This window comes from Chroicocephalus ridibundus, chromosome 4, assembly GCF_963924245.1.
Source record: "Chroicocephalus ridibundus chromosome 4, bChrRid1.1, whole genome shotgun sequence".
Lineage (NCBI taxonomy): Eukaryota > Metazoa > Chordata > Aves > Charadriiformes > Laridae > Chroicocephalus > Chroicocephalus ridibundus.
Genome location: NC_086287.1, coordinates 72993884 through 73020073, shown reverse-complemented (window position 1 = coordinate 73020073; position 26190 = coordinate 72993884). Strand labels below are relative to the sequence as shown.

Below are 26190 nucleotides of genomic sequence, written 5' to 3'. Positions count from 1 at the left end.
TCTTGTCAGGCTGTAGGAGGGCAGGATCTGCTTTTGGAAAACTGGCTTAAGAGAAAGAATGAAGAAGTTCCTTGATATTTAAATGGAAATAGTTCCTAGTGCTCAAAAGGCAACTTGTCCAGAAAAAAGTGTGCGCCCTTCATCTTTGAACATAAAAGCATCTGCATTGGATGAGAGCACGGGTCCGTCAAGCTCAGTTTCATGGATATGTGAATAGCACAGGTTCCCGCAGCATCAGAGTGTTTTTTCCTTTCCCTGGTAAAAACTGACCATTTTTTTACCACCCCATTATTTAACTGAATGTTTTGCCATGTTGGTCTTTTCCTTTTATCACATGGTAACGCAATTTCTTTGAGAGACTTTGCTGAAAGAATCTGTGAAATATCTTTGGACAACCAGGTGGACTGCAAAAGACTCTCTTTTGTGCCTGCTTCTGCACACCCTCCCAAAATGTCACCACATTAGAGCGCCCTGGCTTGCCTTTACAAAAGCTGTTGATTCTTCTGCAGTAGGACCAGTTTATCCCTATGTTTGTTCCTTATGTTCTCCAGAATTGTTTCTTCAGACGTGCATGGTGGAGGTGTCAGGGTCACCACTCTGGAGTTCCTCATGTCTCCTTTGGACTTCAAGAGTCAGCATCATGTTCTCCATCTTCCTCCTCTCTGTAGGCAGGTTTAAGTCTGGGCTTGTACCTCATGTTAGTAGTCCACCTGTTTCAGGTTGGAGCTCCAAGTTCTTGGGCCAATGTTAGGCTTTGTTAGCATTCCTTGTATCTTATTTAATCTTGTTACCATGCAGCTAAGCATTTCCTTCCCTTTAGAGGCTCTCCTCCCTGGCAGATCCTGAGAGGCGCAGCCTTAGGGAGGCTGTCCCCGGGGAAGGTTTGCTGTTGGGAGTGCCTCCCTGGAGAGCAGAGGAAGAATTAGCCTGGCAGAAGTCTCCATCTGTGTTGCACTCCTGGATATGCTGTCACTGGAGAGGCTGCCCTGACAAGGTTTTCCAGTGCTTGAAACCTCGAAAGGGACTCACGTGGAGAACTCATCTTTGTGTGTTGTTACAGTCTTACAGGATCTCTAATCTTTTTAGCTCTTGCCATGAAGAACCCGAGTAGGAGTCATCTGAGATGAGATCAGCTGGTGTGGTTCATTATCGGAGAAGAAGCAGTGTAGGTCCCTATTTCTGATAAAGCAGGAGGGCTTGGCATTGGTTGTGTGAAAATCTTCAGTGGTGCCATGCAGAAGGAGAACTTTCTGTAATTTGTACAGAGAAGTGTGCAATCAAGTTCTGTTTTGAAGAAGAAAAGCCACAGACGGTACAAGGCTCTCTACCACCACCATGACCGCTCTAGGTGAGAGAAGCCCCCCTAGATGCAGCACAGAGACAGCTGCTCCTGGGATCTGAGCGCTTCTGCTCGCAACGAGTTTCAGCCGTGGCTCCCAAGCGGTAAAAGCCATTCCTTTGGAGAACCTGGGATTCTGAAAGGTTTGTGTTGTCTGCATGAACGTGTCACATAGGTCACAACAGTGGAGTGGGATAAAGTTCCCGCAGAACTTCAGGAGAGGTTCTCCTGGATTCAAACCAGCTGGTGAATGTTTGAGAGTGTGTGGCACTGCTGTGGTAAGTAGCAGAGACACAGGACTGATAAGTCATTAATGAAGATTAGCCATTAATTAGTCATTAATGAAGATTACACGCTGGCATAGTGACCAGCGTGTAATACTGCTGTGTGCCCACGCAGGGACACGTCCTGTGGTGCCACAGGCAGAAGTGGCGCAGGGAGGAGCTCAGGTTTTGTGCCGATTTGTAGAGCATTTAAATCTTTGCAGCCTCTGACTACTGACTTACACTGAAGCAGGAGTTGGCTTTTCCCCTCCGTCCCTGCCAGCCTGGGTCGCGGTGTTCAGTGCTTCAGCCTGGCGGAGCCAGGGTGACCTGGCTGCTGTGCCTGACGCGGAGGGAAGCGCTTCGTTACGCCTGTCTTCGTTACACCCGCCTTCGTTACACCCATGCCAAGGGCACGTCTGGTACCGACAGCGGTCAGAAACACTTGTTTTTAAAACAAGTTTTAAGAATTACACACCTGCGTAGAGTGTTACACCTGAAAATTATTGCTGACTTATAAAGTACTTCTTTCTTGGACTGCACGTAGCTAAGTTGAATGCGTGTTTTGAGCTGTGACTTGGTGGGATCAATACCAGCTTCATCCTGAGAAGCTGACTTTGGGATTCATCACTAGAAGCTTGGAAATCTTGTGCTGGCTTTTTAGGTTTTGTTAAAATCCAGTGAGCATTAACATTTACCCGCCATATCCTGGGAAGGCACAAATGCTTTAGAAATGGTCTGTTCAGAAAGACGTTTTTGTTGGTTTTGTGTTCTGACAGTGATACTACCTCCCCCTCCCAGCGTTTTTCGAAAATACAACTTAAAAACGTGTTAGTGTTTGTGAAATCAATGCTGACAGTCTGTTGTTTGTAAATCAGCAGACAAGAGATGTGTAGAATTCATAAGGAGATTCAACTACCAAAGATACAATTTCTGGCAAAGTAAATGATGGAAGAAATTTAGGACCAGAGTCTTGTTTTTTTGTTTTGTTTTGTTATTTTTGCGATCTACTTAAAAGCCACGATCCTCTATGAGCTTCACATTTTGTGTCTCTGTAGGATGTCACTGGCAGTGACACAGTACTGGGTTCTTACAAGTGACCCTTGGGCAGCACTAATAAAATAAATACTGTGTATGCATTGGGAGTCTTAAATCTTTTTATTTTTATATTTTTCTGCCTTAAGGTGAAATTAGAGTTTCTCTTACCTATCTAGGAAATTTACACTGTCTGGACCCAGAAGTAGGACCCTGGTCATGGCCTAAGCAAGCTGAGTTCGGTCACTGAAATTTCAGCTTCTGTTGTGTTGATGTTTTTTTCTCCACTGTGATTACCCTGTTTTACCAATGCCTCGTCATCTGTTTGTATTTTCTTGTTTTCTAGCATGGTTTCATCGTATTTGGTTCATCATGGGTACTGTTCAACAGCGACTGCCTTTGCCAGAGTCACGGACACCACAATCCAGGAAGAACAGACCTCAATAAAGAATAGACAAAGTAAGTCCCCTGGGGAGTCGTTCTCAACACGTGGCACGCTGGCCACATGTTTCCTTCGGGACTCTGCAGAGGAATGAAGTGCTGTGGAAGTAGAAAAGTTATTCCACCACAGCACAAAGGTGTCCACAGCACACTACTGACTTATTGTTCCTGCCTGTGGGTCAGTAGAGCTTGGGGACTGCTGCTTGGAGCACTTTTCCCATCGCCACTGTGTCCCTTCCACCCTCTGCCACCTTTGCCTGAAAAATCTTTCCATTGCCTATCTATCTGCTCTGAGAAATCACCTGCATGTGTTGAAGAGAGTAAGTTTTCTGATCAACTTGGTTAACTTTCCTCAGTCTTGTTGAAAATGAATAGCTGAATCCTGAAATCATAGGATCATAGAATGTGTTGGGTTGGAAGGGACCTCTAAAGGCCATCTCGTCCAACCCCCCTGCAGTGAGCAGGGACATCTTCAACTAGATCAGGTTGCTCAGAGCCTCATCCAGCCTGGCCTTGAATGTCTCCAGGGCTGGGGCCTCCACCACCTCTCTGGGCAACCTGGGCCAGTGTCTCCCCACGCTCAGTGTAAAGAACTTCTTCCGAATGTCTCATCTAAACCCGCCCTGCTCTAGTTTAAACCATTGCCCCTCGTCCTATGGCTACATGCCCTTGCAGACAGCCCCTCCCCAGCTCTCCTGTAGGCCCCCTTTAGGGACTGGAAGGGGCTGGAAGGTCTCCTTGGAGCCTTCTCTTCTCCAGGCTGAACAACCCCAGCTCTCTCAGCCTGTCTTCGTAGGAGAGGTGCTCCAGCCCTCGGATCATCTTCGTGGCCTCTTCTGGACCTGCTCCAACAGGTCCATGTCTTTCTTGTGCTGAAGGAAGAGCTGAGGTGGCTCTCCGCTTTGAGACCAGCAGTTTCACGCATCAGGCTACACATGATATTTAGGGCAGAAGATGCTTTCTTGAGGTAGTGCCAAACTGATGGAGAACAGAATGATTACCTTGGACTTGCCTGAACTGAGGTCACTGCCTATCAGCATCCCTTTGGATTTGGGTTCTGCGATGCAGCGTGTTGCAGCAGGGGCAGTTTCATTATCATGGTCACAGGGACCCAGACACATCGATCCATTTTGACTACAGCTCCCAGAGTTAACGAGTCTCCCAGTCCCTTTGCACATTTAGTCATCAGGTAAATTTTTTGCATACTAAAGGTTTTGCAGATTCACAGCTGACGCGCTTAGCTCACACCAGGTGGAGGATTTGTATTCTGTGTCTGTTTCGGTTACTGCTCTTTCCTCCAAAGTGGTTCATCTCTCAGTGGGTACGGCCGTAAGTGCTTTTGGTTCCTGCAGAATAAGGCTTGCAGCGTTCTCCTGCTCTGCGGTTTTTGGGTTGTTTTGTTTTTTAGCTTTTCTATTCACAGGCTCAGACTGCAAAGTCACAGAACATTGGTGTGTTTTCTGCATTCTCCTGGCTGTTGAATACATCCCGCTCTGTACATTTCCCTTCCCTTTGTGAACCGTTTCTCATGTGACTGTTACATACCAGGGGCATCGTGGCCCTTTGTAGCTCACTCCATACATTACACATGCTTAGCCAGCATTTGGGTTCATCTGGGGACTCTGCTTAGTACCCAAAATAACTTAGAGTTGCTGCCCATTAGTGCTGATGGGCTTTGTGCTCTCCAGACCATGCATTATGCAAACCTGAGCCCAGCCGGTGTTCTTGCTGGTGCGGGTTTAATTGGTAAAGCCTTACGGGAGGGACGCGAGACAGTGATCTCGTTTGTCTGAGGACAGGTGACGAGGCAGATGGGAAGGAAGGAATATAGAGCTCTGAAGTTGGGGCTTCAATAAAAGGTGTGAGGAAAACACAGATGGGAAAACAAAAAGAGGGGAAAATATAAAAGGCGGCGACATCTGTGAGAGTTGCCAAACAAGGCAAAGAAGAGAGCTGTCAAAAGCAGCGAGACATGAAAACGGACGTGCAAGTAAGTAGAAGAAACAGAGCGCGAAATGAAGGAGACTGTGCAACACACGTTGGTGTGAGCACCGCGTCTTTGGGTTTAGCTTTCAGCTACAATAACAAGCAAATAGACACTGAGAAGTGGGAGCCAAGACAAGTCATAGCAGATTGTTACCGGGGATTGCTAACAAGGATTACTGGGCTGGGCTTTGAACTGCTCATGGCTCGCAATAGTCACAGCCTGTTGTTACGAGCGCCTCTGCTCGCAAAGCACCTCACTGGCAATTCAACACCTTCTCTCTGTTGTTTGTGAGGAGTCCTGGAAAAACAGAGAGAAGTGCATTGCATTTTTAGTTTTAAGGCCACGTAGTTTTTTATTTTAAGGGCACTTAGAAAAAAAACAAAACGTGAACCTCTGTAGATCAGCAGCTTCTCTGAGTGTTCATGGGTGGGATCTCAAGTTAAGTCTTGCACTTGTGTCTTGTGACCCACTGACGGAACGTACGCAGGACATGAACACCCAGGATGATAGATGGCTTCTGCCTCATATCTTTGCGGCTCCTAGAAGTGTACAACTCGTGGAGCGGTTTCTAGCTTGGTCAGTAGCTGATTCTTGGAGCCAGCTTACAGGTGCCACATCCTCATTGCAGGCCAAGCTCAGGTTCCTTCTCTGGGAATACTTTGAGGTGGGACTTGCAGGAACCCAGTTTTATTGATATAATTACTTCTGCTTAGAGGTAGGGATATAGGGGAAACACTACTGTGCTGTGGTTTAAGCCCACAGACCCCCTAAGAATACTCTTCTTATCTGATGCACAGCCACACGTACAATTCTAAGCATGAACCAGCCAGAGGACGTAATGTGGGGGTGACCCAGGGGCTTCTCCTCTGAAACTGTCATTTCCCCAGCAGCCTCCTTGCTCCCATCCAGTTGTCATGTCCTGCTTTCTTTTGCATCACTGCATAGTTCTGTGACTAAAGGACTAAAGTCCCAGAGCACCCCACCCCAGCGCACCCACTTCATCTTGCAGATCCTTCTACTCTTGATGTTTCTGAGCTGCTAAGAGATTCTCCCTCATTTTCACGGGCTTTTCCTCATCCTAATCCATAATAAATAGAATCACAGACTCATAGAATGATAGAATGGTTTGCGTTGGAAAGGACCTTAAAGATCATCTAGTTCCAACCCCCCTGCCTTGGGCAGGGACACCTCCCACCAGCCCAGGTTGCTCCAAGCCCCGTCCAGCCTGGCCTTGAACCCCTCCAGGGATGGGGTGGCCCCAGCTTCTCTGGGCAACCTGGGCCAGGAGCTCACCACCCTCACAGCAAACAATTTCTTCCCAATATCTCATCTAAATCTCCCTTCTTCCAGTTTGAAGCCACCACCCCTCATCCTATCACTCTATGCCCTTGTAAAAAGTCCCTCTCCAGCTTTCTTGTAGGCCCCCTTCAGGTACTGGAAGGGGCTCTAAGGTCTCCCTGGAGCCTTTTCTCAGTGTGGTCCCCAGTTCTCCCTAGCCCTTGTGCAAGGTGGTAGTGGGGAGCTGTGTGGCAAGTGTGAGACAACTCTTCTGGCCGTTCTTGTTAGCCAGTCCTGTGTGTCAATAGGTCTCCTTTTGCTTTCAGGAATACAGAAGCTAGTATTAGCAGGCAGAGTGGGAGAGGCTATAGAAGCCACCCAGCAGCTCTATCCTGGCCTCCTAGAACATAACCCCAACCTGCTCTTCATGTTAAAGTAAGTATGAATAGCTTTATACTCCCTAATGCTGAAATGTGTAGATGAAAGAGGGAAGAAAGAGGCTCTCCAGCCATCCGGTCTGGTTGCACACCTTGGTCTGAATTTAAACTGTCTGAGATCCCATTGGGAGCAGGTGGGAGAGGACACAGGTTCACTTCTTTGCACAGTACTTGTAGCAATGTAGGCAGAGCCATTTTGTTGCTGCTCAGACCCAGTATGGCTTTGCCTCATGAGGTCAGGCAGAGGTGGGTGAAATTTTAGCTCCGCCAACTGCCAGAAGCTCCTCCACAGATGGCCTTTAGTTGTCTTGTGGAGATCTTGCCACACTGGAGCAGGTGGCAGTCACTGGGAAGGTTCCTAGAAAGGCAGATGTATGGAAAAAAGGCTATTTGGGGTAGAGATTAAAGGGAGAAAATGCCTGTGTGTCCCAGTTCTCCCAGCCGTACAGAGTGGCTCTCCCCAGCCTCCTGAGATGTGTAAGGACGGTTCCCAGTAAAGCCAAATGGGCAGCTGTCCTCACTGCCCTGTCACTGTGAATATTCCGTTTTTTACCCTTCCTTGTCTATTTGCCGTTGGCCACCAGCATTTCTAGGTTGATGGTGGAGTGGGGCAACTACGATGTTTGGCAGATTTAGTATGATGTCCCTGAAAAAAAACCCCACAGTTGAGTTTTGGGGTTCCTGCAGAGATAGTGGAGATGAAAGCATGCTGTAAAGGAACTGTTTCTTCTTAGCAATATAGAAATAAACTTGGTTTTTGGGAATGTCTTACCATTCGTTAGCATCAAAATTGCAGTTTCTGAGCTACTTCCTCCCATAGCATTATCAGAGCACTGGCAATACAAAGGTACCAGGAGTCTGAAATGTCTTTTTCGAAGGCAAGAGATTTAACTCCTGTGCAGTTTCTAGGACTTCTCCGCTCAGTAACGAAGGAAACCTCAATGCAGAGCATCCTGGCTGTCACGCACCCTTTTCTCCTTCTTCCCTCCTATGAAATCAGGTGTCGGCAGTTTGTGGAGATGGTGAATGGGACAGACAGTGAAGTACGTTGTTTCAGTGCCCGCAGCCCCAGATCCCAGGACAGTTACCCCGGGTCCCCCAGCTTAAGTCCTAGACATGGATCAAGCAACTCACACGTTCATAGTACCGGTAAGTGTGTTTTCTGTGTCTCCTGGTGAGAAGAGCAAATGTTAAAGGTCAGCTACTGTCCATTACCTGCTACTTTCTGTACGTCTTTCTCTGAAATGCTCCGTTCCTTTCTGATATCCAGCTGAGAAGACATACTGTTGTCATGGGTGTCTCTGTACTGTTACAAAATCGATTTTACATTAGTTATTTTCCACAGACAATTGTCTACAGAGCAGGTTTTTTTCAGAATAAAGAAGGTTTTGAAGGTGGCCTTGTAGTGCAGGCACTAGTGACTCAGTGTTTCACTGCCCGAGCTGTAAGAGGAGGTCTGGAAAACAAAACCTGTTTCCTTGGAGCCTGCAGAAGAATTGCTTTCCCGTAAGGAGCGAGCAGAAGATGCACTGTTCTGGCCGGCTGAGCGAAAGGTTAAGGGGATGCCTTGCATGAGAGCTTCTTCCTCCCCCGTGGACTCAGTGGACCTTGCAAGCTCTAAACGTGTGAGAAGGGAACAGTTATGTCCCTGCGAAACCCATCGCTGAAGCATCAACTTTTTGCAGTTTAGGAAATGAAACTTTAGGATTTGAAGCGGAAAGAATGAGGTAAACCAGGACACCCAAGCTATCTTCCCTAGGTAATTATTGACTCCAGCTTTGAAGATGGAGTAGGCCAGGGAGTATGACCTGCAGAGCCCCTGGAAAACACTCTGAGCTGCTTCACTGAGCCTTGAGCTGCTCACAGCCATCTATCTGACTGTGTTTGGTTTGGGTATTCCCACTGCTGCGTGCAACAAACAGTGGACAGGCAAACATTTAAGGGAAAGGAGGACAATTATTTGAATGCCTCCAAGCTGTCACTCACCTTCCCAAGCCAGTATCTTTGTTTTCCTGTGTTGTGTTGCGAGAAGCCCTGGGTGTGTTTCTCTGACTAGATAGTCGGAATGATCCCGTCAGCCCATAAAAGCTCTTGGTAATACCCGTTTTCAACCAGGAGATGCCCACATAAAAAAAACCCTACAACACAAGGCAGCATTCATATATATTTGTCTCCATCCACAGGACACCACCTTCCGCAGTTCCCTCTGTCTGACCTTGGTGCTTTCAAAATAGTGATAATTTCATCAGTCATATTTCAAAGATTAAGCAGGAAAAAAAAGTTGGGCACGATCTACTGCGTCTTTGCCATGTAAATGCGCAGAACGGCCTTTTGTTTGAATCTTTGTGTTTCCATGATAAACATATAAATAAATTCCCTGGCTATAAATATGATTGTGGGATCAGCTGATGAATTTGGATATATCACCATCACTTCTGGAGGAACAGCCTCCGTCACATCATCTAGTCAAGATCCTGTGGTCAATGTTGGTTGCCTAGGAAGAAGACGAGCCCATCGTGAGATTTTTCCAAAATATTATTTGAACCCCTAATGATTTGTAGTTGTCTTGGTATTAAACAGCCCCTGCAAGTTTAGCCGGTAATTTTTGAATCCATATAAAACTTGTGGTAATGACCAAAGGTTTGTGTCCAGCGTCAGTGAGTTCCACCGCTTGATGATAGGCACCTTTGGTAGGGGAGAGGATGAGATTTCAGGCCTGACTCTCCTTTCAGTGATGTCTGTTCTTCTGAACGAGGAAGGTCAGCTTGTGATTTTTAAGAGGATTCTTGTTTGCTGAGTGTTGTGTGAATCCGGTGTATGCCTAATACAAGATAGGTCGTGGAAAGCCTGGGACGTTCTGCTTGCAAAGAGTTCTTGTGGTCCAGTTTTCACCTGTGCTCTCATAGTTTTCCTGGATAGAGGGTTTCTGAGAAATATTTGGGTTTGTGAGAAGAGAGTTTGTAAACCCCTTTACAAACCATCCATGCTTCATATTTCATCAGTAATTTCTGTGCTTGTGTGAGCTGCTTCTGCCTGTCTCTTATTTCCAGCCCATTTTTGGAACTTCCTTAAGCTCAGACGTTGCTGGTGAGCAGTGGTTTCCTTCCATATTCATTTGTGTTTTCTCTAAACCCCACTAAATTTTAAGAACGATGAATAATAATTTAAGTCCGACGGTCTTATTTTGCTTTCTTCCTTTGGGGTCTGCTCTCTTGCTAAATTGTTGACTTCACACTAGAGCGATACTGTCAGTCTGGTCTCACTTTTCCCTTTCTTCTTGACTTTCAGGAGCAGATAGTCCAACCTGTAGCAATGGAGTCATGTCCACAAAAAGCAAACAGAGTCACAGTAAATACCCAACACTGAGTTCATCATCTTCATCTTCCTCCTCCTCCTCCCCCTCATCTGTGAACTACTCTGAGTCCAATTCTACAGATTCTACCAAATCTCAGCAGCACAGTAGTACGAGTAACCAAGAAACCAGGTATTTTTTTCTCCTTTGTAGATGTCTGAGGAGGGTGAGATGGTGGGAGAGAGCTCAGTCTGCTTTTAGAAGAGCCAGAAGGGTCTTGTGTCCTGCTCTATGAACAACAGAGTGACCCTTTGTTAGCTACAAGGTCACTACTGTTCCTAGCAGCCAGAAGCCTGTCCCGGTTCCCCTGCTCTGGCCAGGCTCGGAGGCTCATCTCATAAGGAATATTATGATGCTCTTGTTTCAAACACCGAGCTGTGCCACTAAACTGGTGCCATCAGATCCCAACGGGATAGTTTGGGCAGAAGCTCTCCCCTTGAGCTGTTGCTGCTGCCTCAGCCAGTTGGTGACTGCTGCTGAGCAGCCCCCCTGCCCTCTGCTGGGGGAGGCAGCAGCTCGAGTGCTTACTGCTGTTGCAGTTTGAGAAAACCCATAACAATCAATTGTTGTTTTGATAATTATTCTATCACCCGATGAGCCCTCCCCACCTGGAAAGGGGAATCGGGGAAAGCAAGGAAACCGGAGGGTTGAAATATAAATAGATTTAATAGGATAAGACTAAATAATTAACAATAATACTAAGGAACCAGTATTAATCCCAATACTAATATAAAATATACAAGAATTACACTCAGCCAATTATATCATGAGGAAGCTGTCCGCTCCCAGCAGTGGACAGTAAATGTGGGACCCTGCCAGCGCTGCGGCTTCGGGAGGAAGGGAATCATAGAATCATAGAATTGCTGAGGTTGGAAGGTACCTTTAAGATCATCGAGTCCAACCTTTAGCCTACCCTGACAAAAGCCACTTCTAAACCATGTCCCTCAGTGCCCCATCTACCTTTTTTTTAAACACCTCCAGGGATGGTGAATCCACCACCTCCCTGGGCAGCCTATTCCAATGTTTAATAACCCTTTCAGTGAAAAAATGTTTCCTAATATCCATTCTAAACCTCCCCTGACGTAACTTGAACCCGTTTCCTCTCGTCCTATCACTTGTCACCAGGGAGAAGAGGTCAGCCCCCATCTCTCTACAACCTCCTTTCAGGTAGTTGTAGAGGGTGATGAGGTCTCCCCTCAGCCTCCTCTTCTCCAAGCTAAACAACCCCAGCTCCCTCAGTCGTCCTTCATAAGGTTTGTCCTCCAGACCCCTCACCAGCTTTGTAGCCCTTCTCTGGACATGCTCCAACACCTCAATGTCCCTCTTGTAGCGAGGGGCCCAAAACTGAACACAGTACTCGAGGTGGGGCCTCACCAGTGCCGAGTACAGGGGGATGATCACTTCCCTAGTCCGGCTCACCACACTATTCCTGATACAGGCTAGGATGCTGTTGGCCTTCTTGGCCACCTGGGCACACTGCTGGCTCATATTCAGCCGGCTGTCAACCAACACCCCCAGGTCCTTTTCTGCCGGGCTGCTTTCGAGCCACTCCGCCCCACTTTTGAGCCACTCTGCTGGGCTCAGGGCTCCAGCACGGGGGCAAGGAGTTTCTCTGGACCGCCGCCATCAAGGGAGAGAGAGCGACTACACAGCAAACTTCCTAATTTATATCAAATGTGACATTCGTGGTATGAAATCATCCTGTTGGCCAGCCTGGGTCAAATTCGCAGGCCTCGCTCCTCCTCATCCCTGCACCTGATGAGGCTCGAAAACACTGAGACCTTGAATCCCACATGGCCTAGGTGGCTATAAAGTAAATATTTGCACGAATTCAGATGCTAGAGTCTTCCAAAAGTGGAGTTTTCCCCGGCATGAGAAGGTAAATTAGTCCTGTGTCGCTCAGCCCAGGACAACTGTGTTGGTGCATTGCCCTCTTGAGTATTTTTCTTGGGCTACCTCTACCTGTTGCCCAGTTGCTTCCGGATGAGCCTCTAAATCAACAGTTTTCTACTTGTGACAAGCAAATCAGACCTGTAGAAAGCCTCCCTTCTCCCGGGAGCCATAGGCAGGCAGTCTGTTTACTGGAGCATATTGAGCTGAGGTGGGAACGGAGCTTCCTTTGGGCCCACTTACCAGGTGGGTGTTGCAGGGTTGTCTCGGGTCCTGCTGGAGCGGAGGATGTCCTTGTGATGAGTAGAATCTCTTGCTAATTGCGGCTGGCACTCATCCTCTGAGGGCTGTGCCAAGCGCAGTTTGCAGGACAGTTTGTCGTCTCTGTCGTGACCTCTTGAGGGCCGTACAGCACGTAACCGAGCGAGAAACATTTGTTCAGACTCCATTTACCGGAATCGTGTGATAATGTTGGATTTATGGTTCTTTTTTTTAAATCTAGAGCCCAAGTCCCAGCAAGATTTTCTCGTCGTTTCAGTTAATCAGCAATCTTATCCCGACTGCTGTCATGAACATTTAAGCCTAGAGCCCTTGTGTTCTGTATTGCACTTTTTGCAAGTGTTGATGGCTTACCGCAGCCAAGATTTCCCTCCCGTTTGGTATGTTAGGATGTTATCTGTTGTCTGGCTGCTGCTCGCTGTTGCAGAGATGACTGCTTCCTGAAGGGAAAATGATAAGCACTCTGCACCTGTAATTATGACAGCCACTTTCAGCACAGAACCCTATTTCATAAGTTGCCATCAGAAGCCTTCACCATTTTTTTGCTATACTGAATCAGACCATCTGGCACCCTGTAGTCCCATCTGGCACTTTTCCTGGTTTACTGGCCATTGCTGGGCATCATTTGGCATCTGAGCTCTTCATTTCTTCCCTTTCTAATTTAGACATCTTGGCCTTTCTTTCCTCCTTTCACCTCAGTGACAGCGAGATGGAAATGGAGGCTGAGCATTACCCCAACGGAGTCCTGGAAAATTCATCCACCAGGATAATGAACGGCACCTACAAACATGAAGAGATCCTGCAGACGGATGAATCCAGCATGGGTAGGGCCTCAGACGCAGGAGGGGTAAAGGGAAATAGAAAGAGCAGGTACGAGAGTTAAAATTGGGATAGGATTGCGGTGAAACACATGTACTTCGGGTTTCTTTCCCCACCCCAGTGCATGAAGTTCTCAGGATGCCTGTTTCACGGGGAAAATGAATCTGTCCTGGAACTAAAACCAGGTCTGGCTTTTCATAGTTTCATCCCCAGCGGTGCTGGGGATGTTGTGGAGCAGAGGAAACAATAAGAGTCAAAGGTTTGTTCAACGCTTGGTCATGAATTCCAGCTCGGAGCAGTCCTGGCACTTCTTCCTGCTGGGGGATGGAACTGAGCTGCGAAAGGCAGCTCATGCCCAGCCACAGAGCGTCCTCAGCACGGTGTGGTCAGCAACAGCTGTCTTGTTTGCGGGTGCGTTAGCCAGGAGGAGGATGAATTAGCTATGCTGCCTCTGAAACTGGGGATTCCTCCAGTTATAATGGGTCTTGTGGCCACGGAATACTGGGAAGCTGGTGGTGTTGACATCTCTGACTGAAAGTTTTCTCAGCCCAGGGTTTGTTAGGCCAGGGGTTTCTGTGTTGTGTCCGCTGTCTCACACAGATAAAAGGGTAACACAGCTGGAGCTGTGAGCTCCCATGATTCTCTCCGAGTATTTGATTTGTAGGTAGTCCTCAGGCATTAAACAAACTGAGCTCAAGTTTTTCCTGTACCTGACGGACACTGTGAAAAAACCACTTCGGCTGTCGCAGTGCAGGGATCAGAAGAAGCTTCCACTGGGATAAACTCAGAGCAGGGAGCAGCTACCCACTCCAGAAGGGGAAGGAGTTTAGGGGTAGCGTGACACAGACTGGGCCGTGGTGGGAAATGGGAGGTAACTGTTACTTCTCCTCTGCCTTTCCTCTAGAAGACAGTTGCCCCCAGAGGCAGCTCTGTGGAGGGAACCATGCTGCCACGGAGCGAATGATCCAGTTTGGACGGGAGCTGCAGATGCTGAGCGAGCAGCTTTGCAGAGAATATGGGAAGAACACAGTGCACAAAAAGATGCTTCAGGTAAGCCTGGGCCTTGTGCTGCCTCACAGCAGTTCTCTGGGCCAGGACTGGGGCTGTGGGTTCTCTTGCAGAGCTATGGGTGGCCCTCACTTCTGCACTTGGTGAGGAAGAGGGGGCCTACGTGGGGATCAGAGGTCGAAACTCAGTGAACATAGAGCATCTAGACCCAGTTCTCAGCAGAGGAGAGAAGAAATACAGCTCCTGCCTGCCTTCGCTCTTCTTCTCTCCAGGTGACACTCTACCTGCCTTCCCGTGCTGGTTCCCCTGCCAGGTGGAGGGGGCACCCTCTTTAATCCAGTATCTTGATGGCCCAGTGTGGTCCCTTGCTGCCAAGAAGAAAAGGGCCATTTCTTTTCAGGAGGTAGGCACCTGTCACCTTGGCGATGGCAGGAGGTGCCCCGGCTGATGGACTTGGAGGTTTTCCTGTGTGTTTGCAGCCATGCATGACCTTACCGTGCCTTTCTGTTCTCTCATACAGGACGCATTTAGCTTGTTAGCTTACTCAGACCCTTGGAACTGCCCCGTTGGTCAACAGCTGGACCCAATCCAGAGGGAACCCGTGTGTGCTGCTCTTAATAGTGCTATATTGGGTAAGGCCTGGTTCCTTTGTGAGCGCTACCACTGGACGTATCTGCTCGCGAGGGCTGTCCTGTGGTGGACAAGCCTGTGAGTGTTAGGAAAAGTTCAGAAATACTTGTGTTTAGCTTTTGCCTCTCTTTCTGTTGCTGGGGACAGGGCAGTGATGCAGGAAGGCAGGTGGGAGGGAAGCCTGCAGGGAACAGATCCACCTGAACTAATCTTCTTTTGGCTCCCTTCCTTGGGTCGTCTTCCAAGGATGCTCCTTGGGATTTTCCTCCCCTGCTTACTGAGGAAGCCAAGACCTCTTTGATGCATTTCCTGCCCCTCTTCTTCCTTCGAACCCACCTGAATCACTTCGCTGGCATTAGTAGGGGTCTTTTCCAAGCTGTTTGGGTTGGCAGAGTTTTGTCCTGGCATCGTCCTGCTTTCTGGTAGGGAATGCAGTTGCTCTGTCGCAGCAGCTCCTAAGTGAAGCAGGTTTCTGTAGCGTTGGCTCTAAAGTCGAGGGGGGCCATTAATTCCAGTTACCTTCGATCTTGTGTTGGACATGTAGAGTTAAGTGGGTCTGTCTTCCCTTTGAGCACTGCCTCTGCATGTTCCCATCATGTGCTGTGCCTGCTAGAGCCCAGAGAGCCTGGCTGCCTGCAGTCCAGTGTTGGAATCGGGGCTGTTGCAATGGTCCAGCCCTGTTGCTCTTTCCCTTATGGTCCTCACTGTGCTGAGAGGACCCCGCTCTGCGCAGAGGTCTGGTTATAGGTTGGTTTTCTTCAGCTAGCAAGACAGCTCCCCTTCTTCTGATGAGCTTTGCTCCTTGCGTCAGCAGGATGGATCACGGTTGGATCCAGGTATGAGCAGTCTCTTGCCCTCCATTGTGTCCTCAGAGCTGAGTGTTTGTGCCTGTTCTCCCATTTTCCTTAGACAAGAATGTTCCTTGTCGTCATTTACTCTCTTACCTTGATTCTGGTGTAGTAAATGCAGTAGCTTTCCCTGATGGAAGTCTTATGCTTGCAATCAATGAGTTGCCATGTCATTGCTGACCCTCCTGGCATCTTCAGCTACAGAAAATTCCGTGCTGGAGAAACGGTTATAGCGATAGTGAGGTAACGGGCTGCCAGCACTCTGCAAGAAAGGGCTTGTTTCATTCTAGGCAGGGCCCTCGCCCCCGTCAACCAGACCCCGCGCATGCTTTGTCATTGCTCAGGTGACTTCACAGGACACACTGCAGTCTCGGTTAGCTCGGTCCGTCCACAGCCGGCCAAACACTGCCCGCTGGACACCTTCTCTGCCTCAGAAACCCAGGCTTGGTCCTGTGCGCAGTCCACCTCGCCGTGCCCAGATGTATTTCCTAGCAGGTCTGTGCACCTCACGTTGAATGTGCCAGGAGATTTAGAGATTATCTTCTGGGGGAAGGAACAGCTTGATGGACAAAGCCTTGAGGGCTCCTGTTCTGTCTGAGTAAAGGAACAGAAATGACATGGTTTGGGAAGGAGAGTCCCTTCCCCTGACAGTCAGCATGGGCAGGTGTCCAGCAGGGTGGCTCAGTTCTAGCTGTTGTTGGTCCGGTGCTTGAGAGACATGGACAAGTTGCTGAGGGGCGTCATCAGGGAGACGTGAAAGACGGTATCTGGACGTGCTTCATCACACAGGTCGCAAGACACCTTGTCTAGCTCAGATGAGGATCCCCTCTTGCATGCATAGCAAACATGAAGATGAAAAGAAGCAGTGACCAGTGAGTGAGTTTGTTTAGGGCTTGGACTACTGTGTAGACTTGCACAGGTGGGAGAGTGGGAGAGGTTGCCTCTCACTTGGTGCCAGTTTCTCCTGCCTTTTCTTGTTCTTCCATGCATTGATCTCTCATGCTTTGAGGGTTTTCTGGCAGACACTGAGGCAGCAGGAGCTCCACTGCCTTTTTCTTGCTCTGGCCACCAAAGCAGCACTTTCTCAAAGGCCCTGTTGAGCTGTGGCCCCACGTGGGATGTGTCACGGGTGGTGGGGTGTGTGGAGTAGCTTCCTTCCAGAGCCAGCATCTTCTGCCAGGGATGCTGGCCTTGGTGCCCAGGTGGGACAGAGAGGTGAGCCGGCATGCAGCCAGGACTCCTCTTCTAAACAGATTTCTTTTTTTGCCCCTACAGAATCTCAGAACCTGCCAAAGCAGCCCCCGCTGATGCTTGCCCTGGGCCAGGCCTCGGAGTGTTTGCGGCTCATGGCTCGCGTGGGCTTGGGCTCCTGCTCCTTTGCCAGAGTAGACGACTATTTGCACTAGCCACCAGAGCAAGATGGAGTTGACATCGTTGAGTGCTGCCCTTCACCCTCCGTTGCTGCCACTACACCACCACCTCGTTCGATAGCCTGACCTCCCTGCCACCAACACCCCCTCTAGCACACACACACGCTGCCTGTGACAGGATTGAGTGAGTCCCTCGCTGTGTGGCTATCCCTGACCCCAGGAACGACGGGCAGATCGTACCTGTCTCCCTGCCATTGCTGCGGCTCCAGCGGCACTCAGTATTTCGCTGGTTATTCTAATGTAGCGCCTTCCAATTGTAGGGATTTCTCTTTATTTTGATTTGAGTTGTTTCTCATGGATCCACCAGTATTTTATCTGGAGAGTTTTGCTGAGCTGGTTTCTGCTGATTTACTGAGGAAGCTGATCAAGTTGGTGACAGCTTGTTCTTTTCTTCCCTTCTCCCTCCGTTGTGCACATACAGTATCATCTTCTGTGCTAGTTATCTGAACTCTTCTCGCAGTGGCAGTTCAGAGGGATTTTTTTTTTTAATTTTATTTGAATCCTGTTTATTAAAAAGGTCTCTTCCACCTCCACAAAGTCATTGATGTATTTATTGCCCACAGACTCGGTCCCAGCCATACACATCATCCAGCCCTGCAGGAGACCTGGTGAGGTAGGTCCTGTCACGCACTAATGATGGGAACTGGAGGAGCCTGGTCCTTCGTGGTGGTGCTTGTCTCTCTAAGAGCACAGGGCTCTCAAACGCTTGGCTTTGTGAGTGGGAAGACTTGACGTTGCCTGTGTCGGTGGCTGCAGTGTAAAAGCATCTCACAGCCCTGAGAAATAGGTAAATCCAGCTCTCAGAGCAGCTGGAGGGATAGGACCGTCGGATATGAAATCATCTACCTTTGTATTGGTAGAAGCAGATTGTGTTAGCCTGCAAGAAACATCCATGGGTGCTGCCCAGTTGGGCTGTCGGTTTTTGTGTTAAATCACGCATCCCCCCGTTTCGCCATCCAGGAGGGTTCTGTCACTAAGACTTGATAATAGCAGTATTTGCTGACCCCTGCGTATAACGCTGATCTAAATGAACACTTCTAAATTTTGGAAGTGTCTCGAGAACACTAGTGTGAACTGTGCTCACCTTTGCAGGTCGCACGTGACGAGATGAGGTTGTGGGTTAGGGTCAGTACTAGCTTTGTAAGGTCTGAGCCGGTCAGAAGGGAGCAGCGATGTTTTTTTAAGGATCACTAAGAAAACTATTTTAGTTTCAGGCCCAAAAGCGACCAGCGAGGGTCCTGTGGGCGAGTAACCTCCAAATAAGATGGACTAACGTGTCTCTGCTGTGGTATGTATCAGGCCCAGGCACTCAAGTGCTACTAAGCTTTTGGTGTTCAAACCATCTGCCTATAAGTGTTTCTGAGCGTGTGCTTTGAACCGATGAGGCTGCGTAGCAGCCCCGCGTGCTCTGCATCCTCTGGTCCACCGTTGGGAGACTTCAGGTTCGGTCTGGCTGCGCGGGAGGAATTGTAATTCCGCACCAAATGAATTGTAGGTCAGTAGCTCTGAGGAGGCCCCTGGGGAGCTCAGACCCAACATGTATTTTACTGCTGTTCGTGAATTTTTTTTTTTTTAAATTTTTTTTTGGGAGGGGAGGGTCAATGAAAGATGAACAGATCGTGTTGAAGTTTGCCCTTAAATTGGAGGTTAGCCTGTGCCAGGGCTTCAAGCAGCAAGAGAGCTTGTGTGCCGCTGGAGAAGGGAAGGTGGTGTGTGACCTCAAGCCCAGAGCTTGAAGGATTTTCTGCATTTGCAGGCTTGGTTTGCGGCTAGAAGGGGAGGTCTGAAACCAAGGCAGAGCAGGGGGGGCAGAAGACGACTGTGGCAGTGAATGTGCAGGTGGTGGTGGAGGTGGCTGGGATGCCTGGCGCTACCTTTTGGTGAAGGCATGCAATGTGCAGCGGCGGTGCTAGAGCTGTTGGGGCCTAAGAAAACGGGCAACACAAGGTTTAGAGATGGAGGAGACATTTTTGTTAGATCAACTCATATAGTTGAGAAAAAGCAGGGGGAGCTATGCGCGCCACGGCCTTTCTTCTAGGGCAGACAGAAGCGGAAGTCTGCACTAAGCGGAAGAATTTAACTTGCAAATCTGGGGCTTGTGTTTCAGTTCTGGGGAAGACCTCATGTGCCTGAAGGAAAATGTAGTGGTTTTTCAATTCTGCTCGTGGTCCTAGTGATGGGTATTACCCCAGCCTGCAGTCTTTGCCTCGCCGCAACTGCAGAGACGCTAGCTCGGTGGGCGGACATCCTTTCTGAAGCCTCTTGACGCTGGACCTGCCAGGCTGCCCCGGTGCCGCTGCGGGACCTGCAGCAGCATGTGGACTTGGCCTGGTGAGGGATCCTTCTGCAGGCTCTCCGTTTCTTAGACCTGGGCCCATGGCACGCTGAGGGGCTGATCATGGGTACTTAGGTTGGAAATGCTCTAGTACCTGGCTTTGCCTTTCGCATTTGGCGGTTTCCTCTGCTGTTGGTCACCATTTCGCTTGCTACTGGCTGGCTGCAGTCGGGCCTGTCTTTCATCTTTGTAGCCACACCATCTTTCTCTCTTTCTGAATTTTCTCTGTTCCATCCCTCTGTGGTTCCTTTAAGCCAAGTCTCTTTGTCATGTGTCATATTAATGCCCCACTTGGTCTCTCAGCAAAGCTGTGCTGACTACCCTGGAGCATTTTTGTTGTGTTTTGGTTTCCCTTTTTGCTACCAAAAAGCCCCAAGAGGTGCTCCTAGATACCCGGTTATTCTGGTGCCAAGAAGTGCATGGTGGGATGGTCTCTCTGGCTTCTCACGGAGACTGTCCCTGTGGTAGAAACCATCTTGCCGTTGTGTCAGGGTTCGTGCTAAGAGGCCACGCTCTTAATGATGATTAATTGCATGTGGCAGGGCTAAGTTGCTCTTGACAACGTGCGTCACATAGTGGCAGTACATCCCTGTAGACTTGTCAGCAGTGATGTTTTCCACTTCTTGCCCTTGCCAGCTCTTGTAGCTGGTGTCCTGATCTTGGTTTTCGGGGAGTGCAAGGCCTTTTCTGCTGTGACATATCTGTCCCATACCTGTTTCACTAGTGGTTTCTGCTTGTTGGGCTTGGGTTCTGACTAACGTCATGACTCAGTGTGAGGAGGAGAAGTGTGTGCGGTGTGTGCTGGAGGTGTGGGCTTCAACCTACCACGGATTCCTAGAAGAGGTTTCTGACTTGCTTTTCCCAGGTTCTTTTTCAAAGCCTCTTGGTCTTTGAGTGTCCCTGGCTGCTCCTTGACGGTTCGTATCAGCTGAGACTTGGTTTGAATTGCTGCAGTCATTTTAAAAAATGAACAGAACTAAATTAAATTGAGTCTTTAACATTGAATGTGGTGGTGCACCTAACCAGCGGCTTCAGGCAGTTTAAAAATTACTTTTATGTAAGTGATTTACCTCATGCTTTACTCAGAAACAGATGACCTAAGAACACCCCAGCTGAGGCTCTGCTTCATCTGGGCAGTCCCTCACAGTGTCACTTCTCCCAGGAGTCCTTCAGTGACACCGTGTAAACGATCGCGTAGCCCGTAGTAGGAACTGCTGGCTTCTCGGTGAAGGTGACAAGGTTTCAGCTGTGGCCCAACGTTATAATGCTGATGGCATTGGCTATAGGACTTGCATCACGTGAGGCTGACATGTAGGTTGCTCTCTGCTGGGCTGATCTCAGATCCCTGAAGGTTTTCCAAACGGCAGCCAGACACTGCTCACAGGCAACATTTCTCACTGCGCAGCCCCAAGAGAGGCTTTCCAGCCACGGCGTCCTTCCCAGGACCTGTGAAATGCTGCGGCTGGAACAATTAAGCCTCTTCCAGCTCTGCCGTGTCCACACAATCACAGGGTCTCAGCTCTCAACTGCTCAGCCCAGTGTCACCACCAAAGAGGTGACAATCTGCACAGTGGGAGGTACCCTCCAGCTGTACTCTGGACACCAGCCTCTCCACCTGCCTTCCTCAAACTCGGCATAGCAGCAGGGGCCTCTCAGAAGAACTAACATTTCCCAGGGACTTGGTGGAAACCTTCTTTCAGGGGTGGTGAACTGCAGCCCTGCCATCATGGGCTTTGGTTTTGAGCCCGGTGCCCTTTGAGAACAACATTTTGGGAACTCCAGACCTAGAGCCTTGGTTAAAGTGTCCTTTAGTCCTGCAGAGGCAGCTTCATGGAGCTGAATTCCATCAGTAGGCTTTTCTCCTTGTGGACAAGGGTTCGTACTGTCCCCGCAAGCAGTGAGGGCAGTCACGTAGACAGTAACATGGGAGAACTTTGGAGTGAGATGAGGGATTGACTAGGGAGTTGGAGGCGTTGGAGTAGCTGGGATAAGTGTTTCTGGGAGTTGTATCCAGCTCATACACCTTGTACTCCAGCCTTTGTCCATCTTAGTGGCCTCTGCTGGACGCAGTCTAGTTTGTGGACATCTCTGCTGTACCAGGGAGCCAAATCTTGTTCCGGATGATTGCTCTTGCTGCTCCATCATCCTATCCTAGCAGGTGTTTAACAAAAGCTGATTCAAGACGTACAGGGTTCGGTGAGCTCCAAGTCAAGGTCTCCTGTGAGCATGGAGGGCAGCAGTCTGTTTCCCATGCATCCTTAGGTGTGCTCCCAGAGCCAGCTTGCCTTGGGAAAACTTCTTATTGCTACCAGGTCTCCCTTCTTGCTCCATTGCCTCCCCCGGTCCCAGTAATCTCCCACCTGTGTGACCACCAGAAGTGGTATCTGCAGTGCTTGGCGCTGCAGGAGCTGCTGTGAGACCCAGGGGCAGCTCCGTGGCCCATGCCAACGACGCGTTTGTCGAGCATGGGCATGGCATCTCTGACTGCTCCTCCTGGGCTTGCTTCTGCTGCGCTGGCCTAAAGGGGCAGATCTGCATGGGACGATCCCTTTTTGTCACCGTAGAGGATCCCACCAGCCCGCAGCTGGGCTGGCTGTAGCACTTTTGCCGTTCTTTTGGAGTCTGGTTAGAAACCAAGGCTTTGCGTGTGGCCAGCAGAATGGAGAGGGACCTCCAAAGAGGGACCCCCCCGGATAAGTGGCATCCAGCTGTTGGGGGGAAGGTTGTCCAGTGGCTGCTCTCTCTCCCCTCCAGTCCCCTCGTTGCTTTGGGACATGTGGAAGGTGTGTGGTTATCGGTGCTGGAGCCCGTTTCTATTTCCAGCATCCTGGTGGTGCTCGCTGGGCTGCTGCCGACCTGACTTGGAGACCAGCTGTGACTGGTGTGGAGAATGGCTCCCTTCGAGAGTGTCGTTCTTCGTGGTCGCGTACACTCAGGATTTTTCCATCTGCTTCCTTATTCCTTCTGGTTTTTTTACAGTGACATCTTAGCCTGTCCTGGAGCCTGTGTCCTTATTTTTCACGTGGCCTTACTGAGGCATCTTTACCATTCTTTAAATAGCTTTGTTCTTGAGGCTCCCTTGAGCAACTGGTACAGGCAGAGCTGATGGAACAAGCTCTGGAGATCAAATTTATCATTTTCCTCCTTAGACATCGGGGATGGTGAACCATCTCCTTCTCCAGCAAAGCAAACCGTGTTGGATTGCTGTGATGCTGCTGTGCTTTGGTACCCGTCTGTCTCATACTTGCGTAGCACGTGTTGCTTGGATGCAAGTTTCAGAATTCCTTCTGCCTTCACGGGATTGATTGATTGAGAAGGGGAACGATGGTGGCCAGGCGATATAGCAGTGAGTGAGTGCCATGAAGCTGCCTGGTGCACAACACGGTATCGGGAAGTTCTTCCCATGAAGAAGCAGTGTGCAGACTTCAGCTGCTCCCACAGGAGGAGAGGTCCTTCATGCTTCAGTGCTGGGCGTGGTGAGGCCCCGTAGAGCCGGTCACAGCATGAGGGAAGGAGCACGTTCCTTGGCAAGGTGGTCCTGGTCCACCTGGGAGTCCCCTTTGCAGAAGGAGCAACTTCCTTCAAACCCTGGCCGTGTTGGAGCAGTGGTGGATCCAGGAGGGGAGTAGGTCTGTTGTAGAGATCTGGTGTTGGGTCTGCAGCTGTACATCTCTGTCCCGAGGTGTTTCTGCAAAGGGGCTGGAGGGGGACACGACAGGGGATGTGTGCTGTGTGCTGCTGGGACTCTTCAGCCCCAGAAAAATGTGTGATGGAGGGAAATGCAGTCCAGCAGCTCTTACTGAGAGCCAAAAGCCGGCTGTGAACCATGTCCCATGTCTAGGTCAGAGAGCTGGAGGAAGTGTCGGTGGGGCGAGCGTGAGGGGAGCTCCAGCAGATTTGGGTTGGAAAGGTGAGTGTTTGAGAGCCTGGAGGCCTCTTCCAGAGAAGGCACTAGCTGCTCTGCACCACTGGTCGCAACAAGAGGTGGCAGGTGATGGATGAGTGAATGTGGCGTGTCTGTCCCTCTCCTGGTGTCCCACACCAGAGCTCAGATCCTGCAGCCTTGAGCTGTACGGCATCTGGCAAGCCAAGGGCCCATCCAGGCTTGAGGAGCACACGTCCTGCCAGCTGTTTTATTTCCAAGAGGGAGGCTTGACTCTCTCCTGCTCGCAGGGTGCCAAGTCCCGTGTGGGATTTACACTCTCATCGCTGCAGAAACGTTCCCGGCGGCCACGCAGACTTCTGCTCCTTGTTGAACTTCCTCTGGCCAGGCAGACACCATTTCTCTGGTCGCTTCACTTGGGTCCGGGCTCCTGCTCTGATCCCTGCGCTCGGGAGGGCTTCAGCTGCATCCCCGCTCCGGGAGGGACCACGGCTGGGCTTCTCGCGAGCTCTAACTTGGAGAAAGGAGAAGCAGCAGCAGCAGCTTTGGGGATAACCAGGATTTTAAAGAAAATTTTCAAAAGACCGGTGTGGTGACTCTTCCAGACCAAGGACTCTGCACAGGCGTTTGATTGGGATCGTCCCTCTCGGTCCTACCTGTGCGCGCTCTTCAGGGCTCTCCAGCCAGGGCAGACGGGAGGAGGCTGCCGGCACCTGAAGCTCTTGCACGCAGCGTGTTGGGCGGTGCAAGCCCCAGGACCTGCCACCACGCAGGTAACTCTTCTGCTGGTTGCTCAAAACTCAGGTATGAAACGCTCAGCTGGAGCCTGGGGTTGCGAGGTCTTTGCAGGTTCCCGACCGGCCCTGGAGGAACGGCCACCGTTGGGCTGCGACAGAGCAGATCTCCCTCTGCCGCTCCAGACTTCTCATCGCCTTTGGAGGTGGGGGGTGGGAGGGAGTTTCTCCTCTTTGGTACAACATCGGCTAAATGGACATTACACAAATTGTGCACATTGGTTCAGTCTAAGCTTAGTATTTGTGAATTAAGTTATCTGATGCTTCGCATGAAAACTTCAAAAAGGGGGGGGGGATTTTAACTGAGAAAAAGCCTATGAAAATATACTGGAAATATGGTAAAGAAATTGACGTTCTGCTGTATATTGACAGAATTATTTTTATTAAAATACACATCCATGTGCAAGAGCTCGAGTGGAGCCGTGTGCTTTGTCAGTCTCCGCTCACTGGGCAAGGTGGAGCCAGCGGCGGAGCCGGCGCAGGTGGCAGCTTGTGTCCCCTCCAACGCGGGTTGGCATCTGGCCCTGCCGGAGCAGTGCTGCTGCCCGCGGGCAGGACGGTGGGGTGGTTGTAGCAGTGATGCCCCACGGCTCAGCAGGTACCGGCCCTGCCACCAACGGCGGAAGAAGTGATGCGCCACGGCTCGGCAGGCATCAGCCCCGGGGACCAACGGCTTGGTGGAAGGAGCTGGGCTCTGCCCCACAAGGATGAGCTGGTTCCAGGGTGGGTTTTTCCCCACCCAGGGGGGAGCAGACGCCAGCAGAAGCGTGTCCCTGTCATTGCGGAGGTCCCTTGGTGGTCAGGGCAGGCTCTCGGCTCGGGCATCGCTGCGTCACGTGCAATTATTGGAGGGAAATAAGCAATTATCGCTAAGACTTTCAGGTCAGCCCTGCCCAGCCTCGGTAGGAGGTATTTGTGGAGCAGTTCGTCCTGCAGCAGCTGCCGACGCCTGTATATATTTCTGCGATAAGATTTTCTCGGCATAACGGAAAGCACGTGACGGCTGTTCTCCAAAACTTCTTACGGAATTGCTTCTCCCACCGCTGCTAAGCCCTGCCAGAAGTAGCGGTCGAGGGGCGCTTCCAGCGCACGCTCGCGGTCAAACCCCTAGGACAGACCCTGGCAATCATTAACGGGCGCCCTTTTGTCACGGACCATCTCCTGCATCCTCCTCTTTGCCACCGCGTGATGCCCTGCATTGGGTAACGCTCCCACCTTGTGGCATCTCACTCAACGCACGTGAGTGGACCCCAAGCAGGAGGTCCCTGGGGTCCGGACAAGTCCTGAACGTCACCGCAACTCCATTCCCTGTCACCCACACTGCCAGGGGGACAAATCCTAGGAGTAACGTTAATGTGCCCAGTGGAGCGTCATTTTATTTTGTTAACGAAGGGGTTAGAGAGTAGTAAAAGCCTCATAATGATTTTTATTTCAGACGGTGGTTGTCCCACGTCTCCATCACCACCTTTCTCCTAGAGGGTGCGGTGTGTCATCCCCGTAATAGCCCTCGAGGAGCTGCTGGCCTTCCCCACCTCGCGTTGGCAACAGCACCCCGTGACACCTTTCACAGCTGGTGAAGGTCAAGGTCAGAATTTTGCAGGTCAAAAATTTCCGGCTCAGCGGTGTGCCTCCTGTTGTCCGCTTGTAATATTTGGGTTGTGGGCCTACATAATTTTGATTTTCAGTGGCGGTTAAAAAAAAAGCGGAGGGGGAGGGGGGAGGAAATAATCTTCATAACCCTCAAATTGGAATGATCGGGGAAGGCTGCTTCGTTTCGTAAGTAAAGTGTTTAAAAGAGTTGGTGACATACAGACTGGGGGTGTCTGATCCGCAAGTTCACCTCCTTGCACGGCTGTTGGCGCCTCCATTTTGTCTCTCAGAAGACACAGCCGTCCTGGCCCTCGGTGTGGTGTGCTGTGAAGGTGTAACCCCGAAACCGCCTGTCTGTAAGCAGCCAAGCACAATCCCTGAGACGTTTGTCCCCCCCCAAATCCGATTCTGCCTCAGCTTTCCTTTCCACCACTGCTTTACCCCGTGGCGCTTAGGATGCGTGGGCAAAGATGTCGTTCGGGATGGTTTTTTTTTCCTGTCCCCTGCCTGCATCCAATGAATGGAGAAAATACATTCCTAGAAAATGTATTT

General features: G+C 50.1%; 1 protein-coding gene across 2 annotated transcripts in view; it reads left to right on the top strand.

Annotated features, from left to right (window-relative positions):
• Positions 1 to 24456, top strand: part of RANBP10 (RAN binding protein 10) — a 90538-nt gene extending 66082 nt beyond the window's left edge. Inside the window, exons 7-14 of one of the 2 annotated variants that reach the window (XM_063334023.1) lie at positions 2984 to 3096; positions 6670 to 6778; positions 7781 to 7929; positions 10069 to 10264; positions 13001 to 13125; positions 14028 to 14170; positions 14649 to 14760; positions 16882 to 24456. In XM_063334023.1, the coding sequence (XP_063190093.1) occupies positions 2984 to 3096; positions 6670 to 6778; positions 7781 to 7929; positions 10069 to 10264; positions 13001 to 13125; positions 14028 to 14170; positions 14649 to 14760; positions 16882 to 17012 (1078 nt within the window). In that variant the 3' untranslated portion in view covers positions 17013 to 24456. Of the gene's footprint in view, positions 1 to 2983; positions 3097 to 6669; positions 6779 to 7780; positions 7930 to 10068; positions 10265 to 13000; positions 13126 to 14024; positions 14171 to 14648; positions 14761 to 16881 lie in introns of both variants that reach the window. The other variant, XM_063334022.1, reaches the window with a different exon arrangement.
• Positions 24457 to 26190: the final 1734 nt, after the last annotated feature.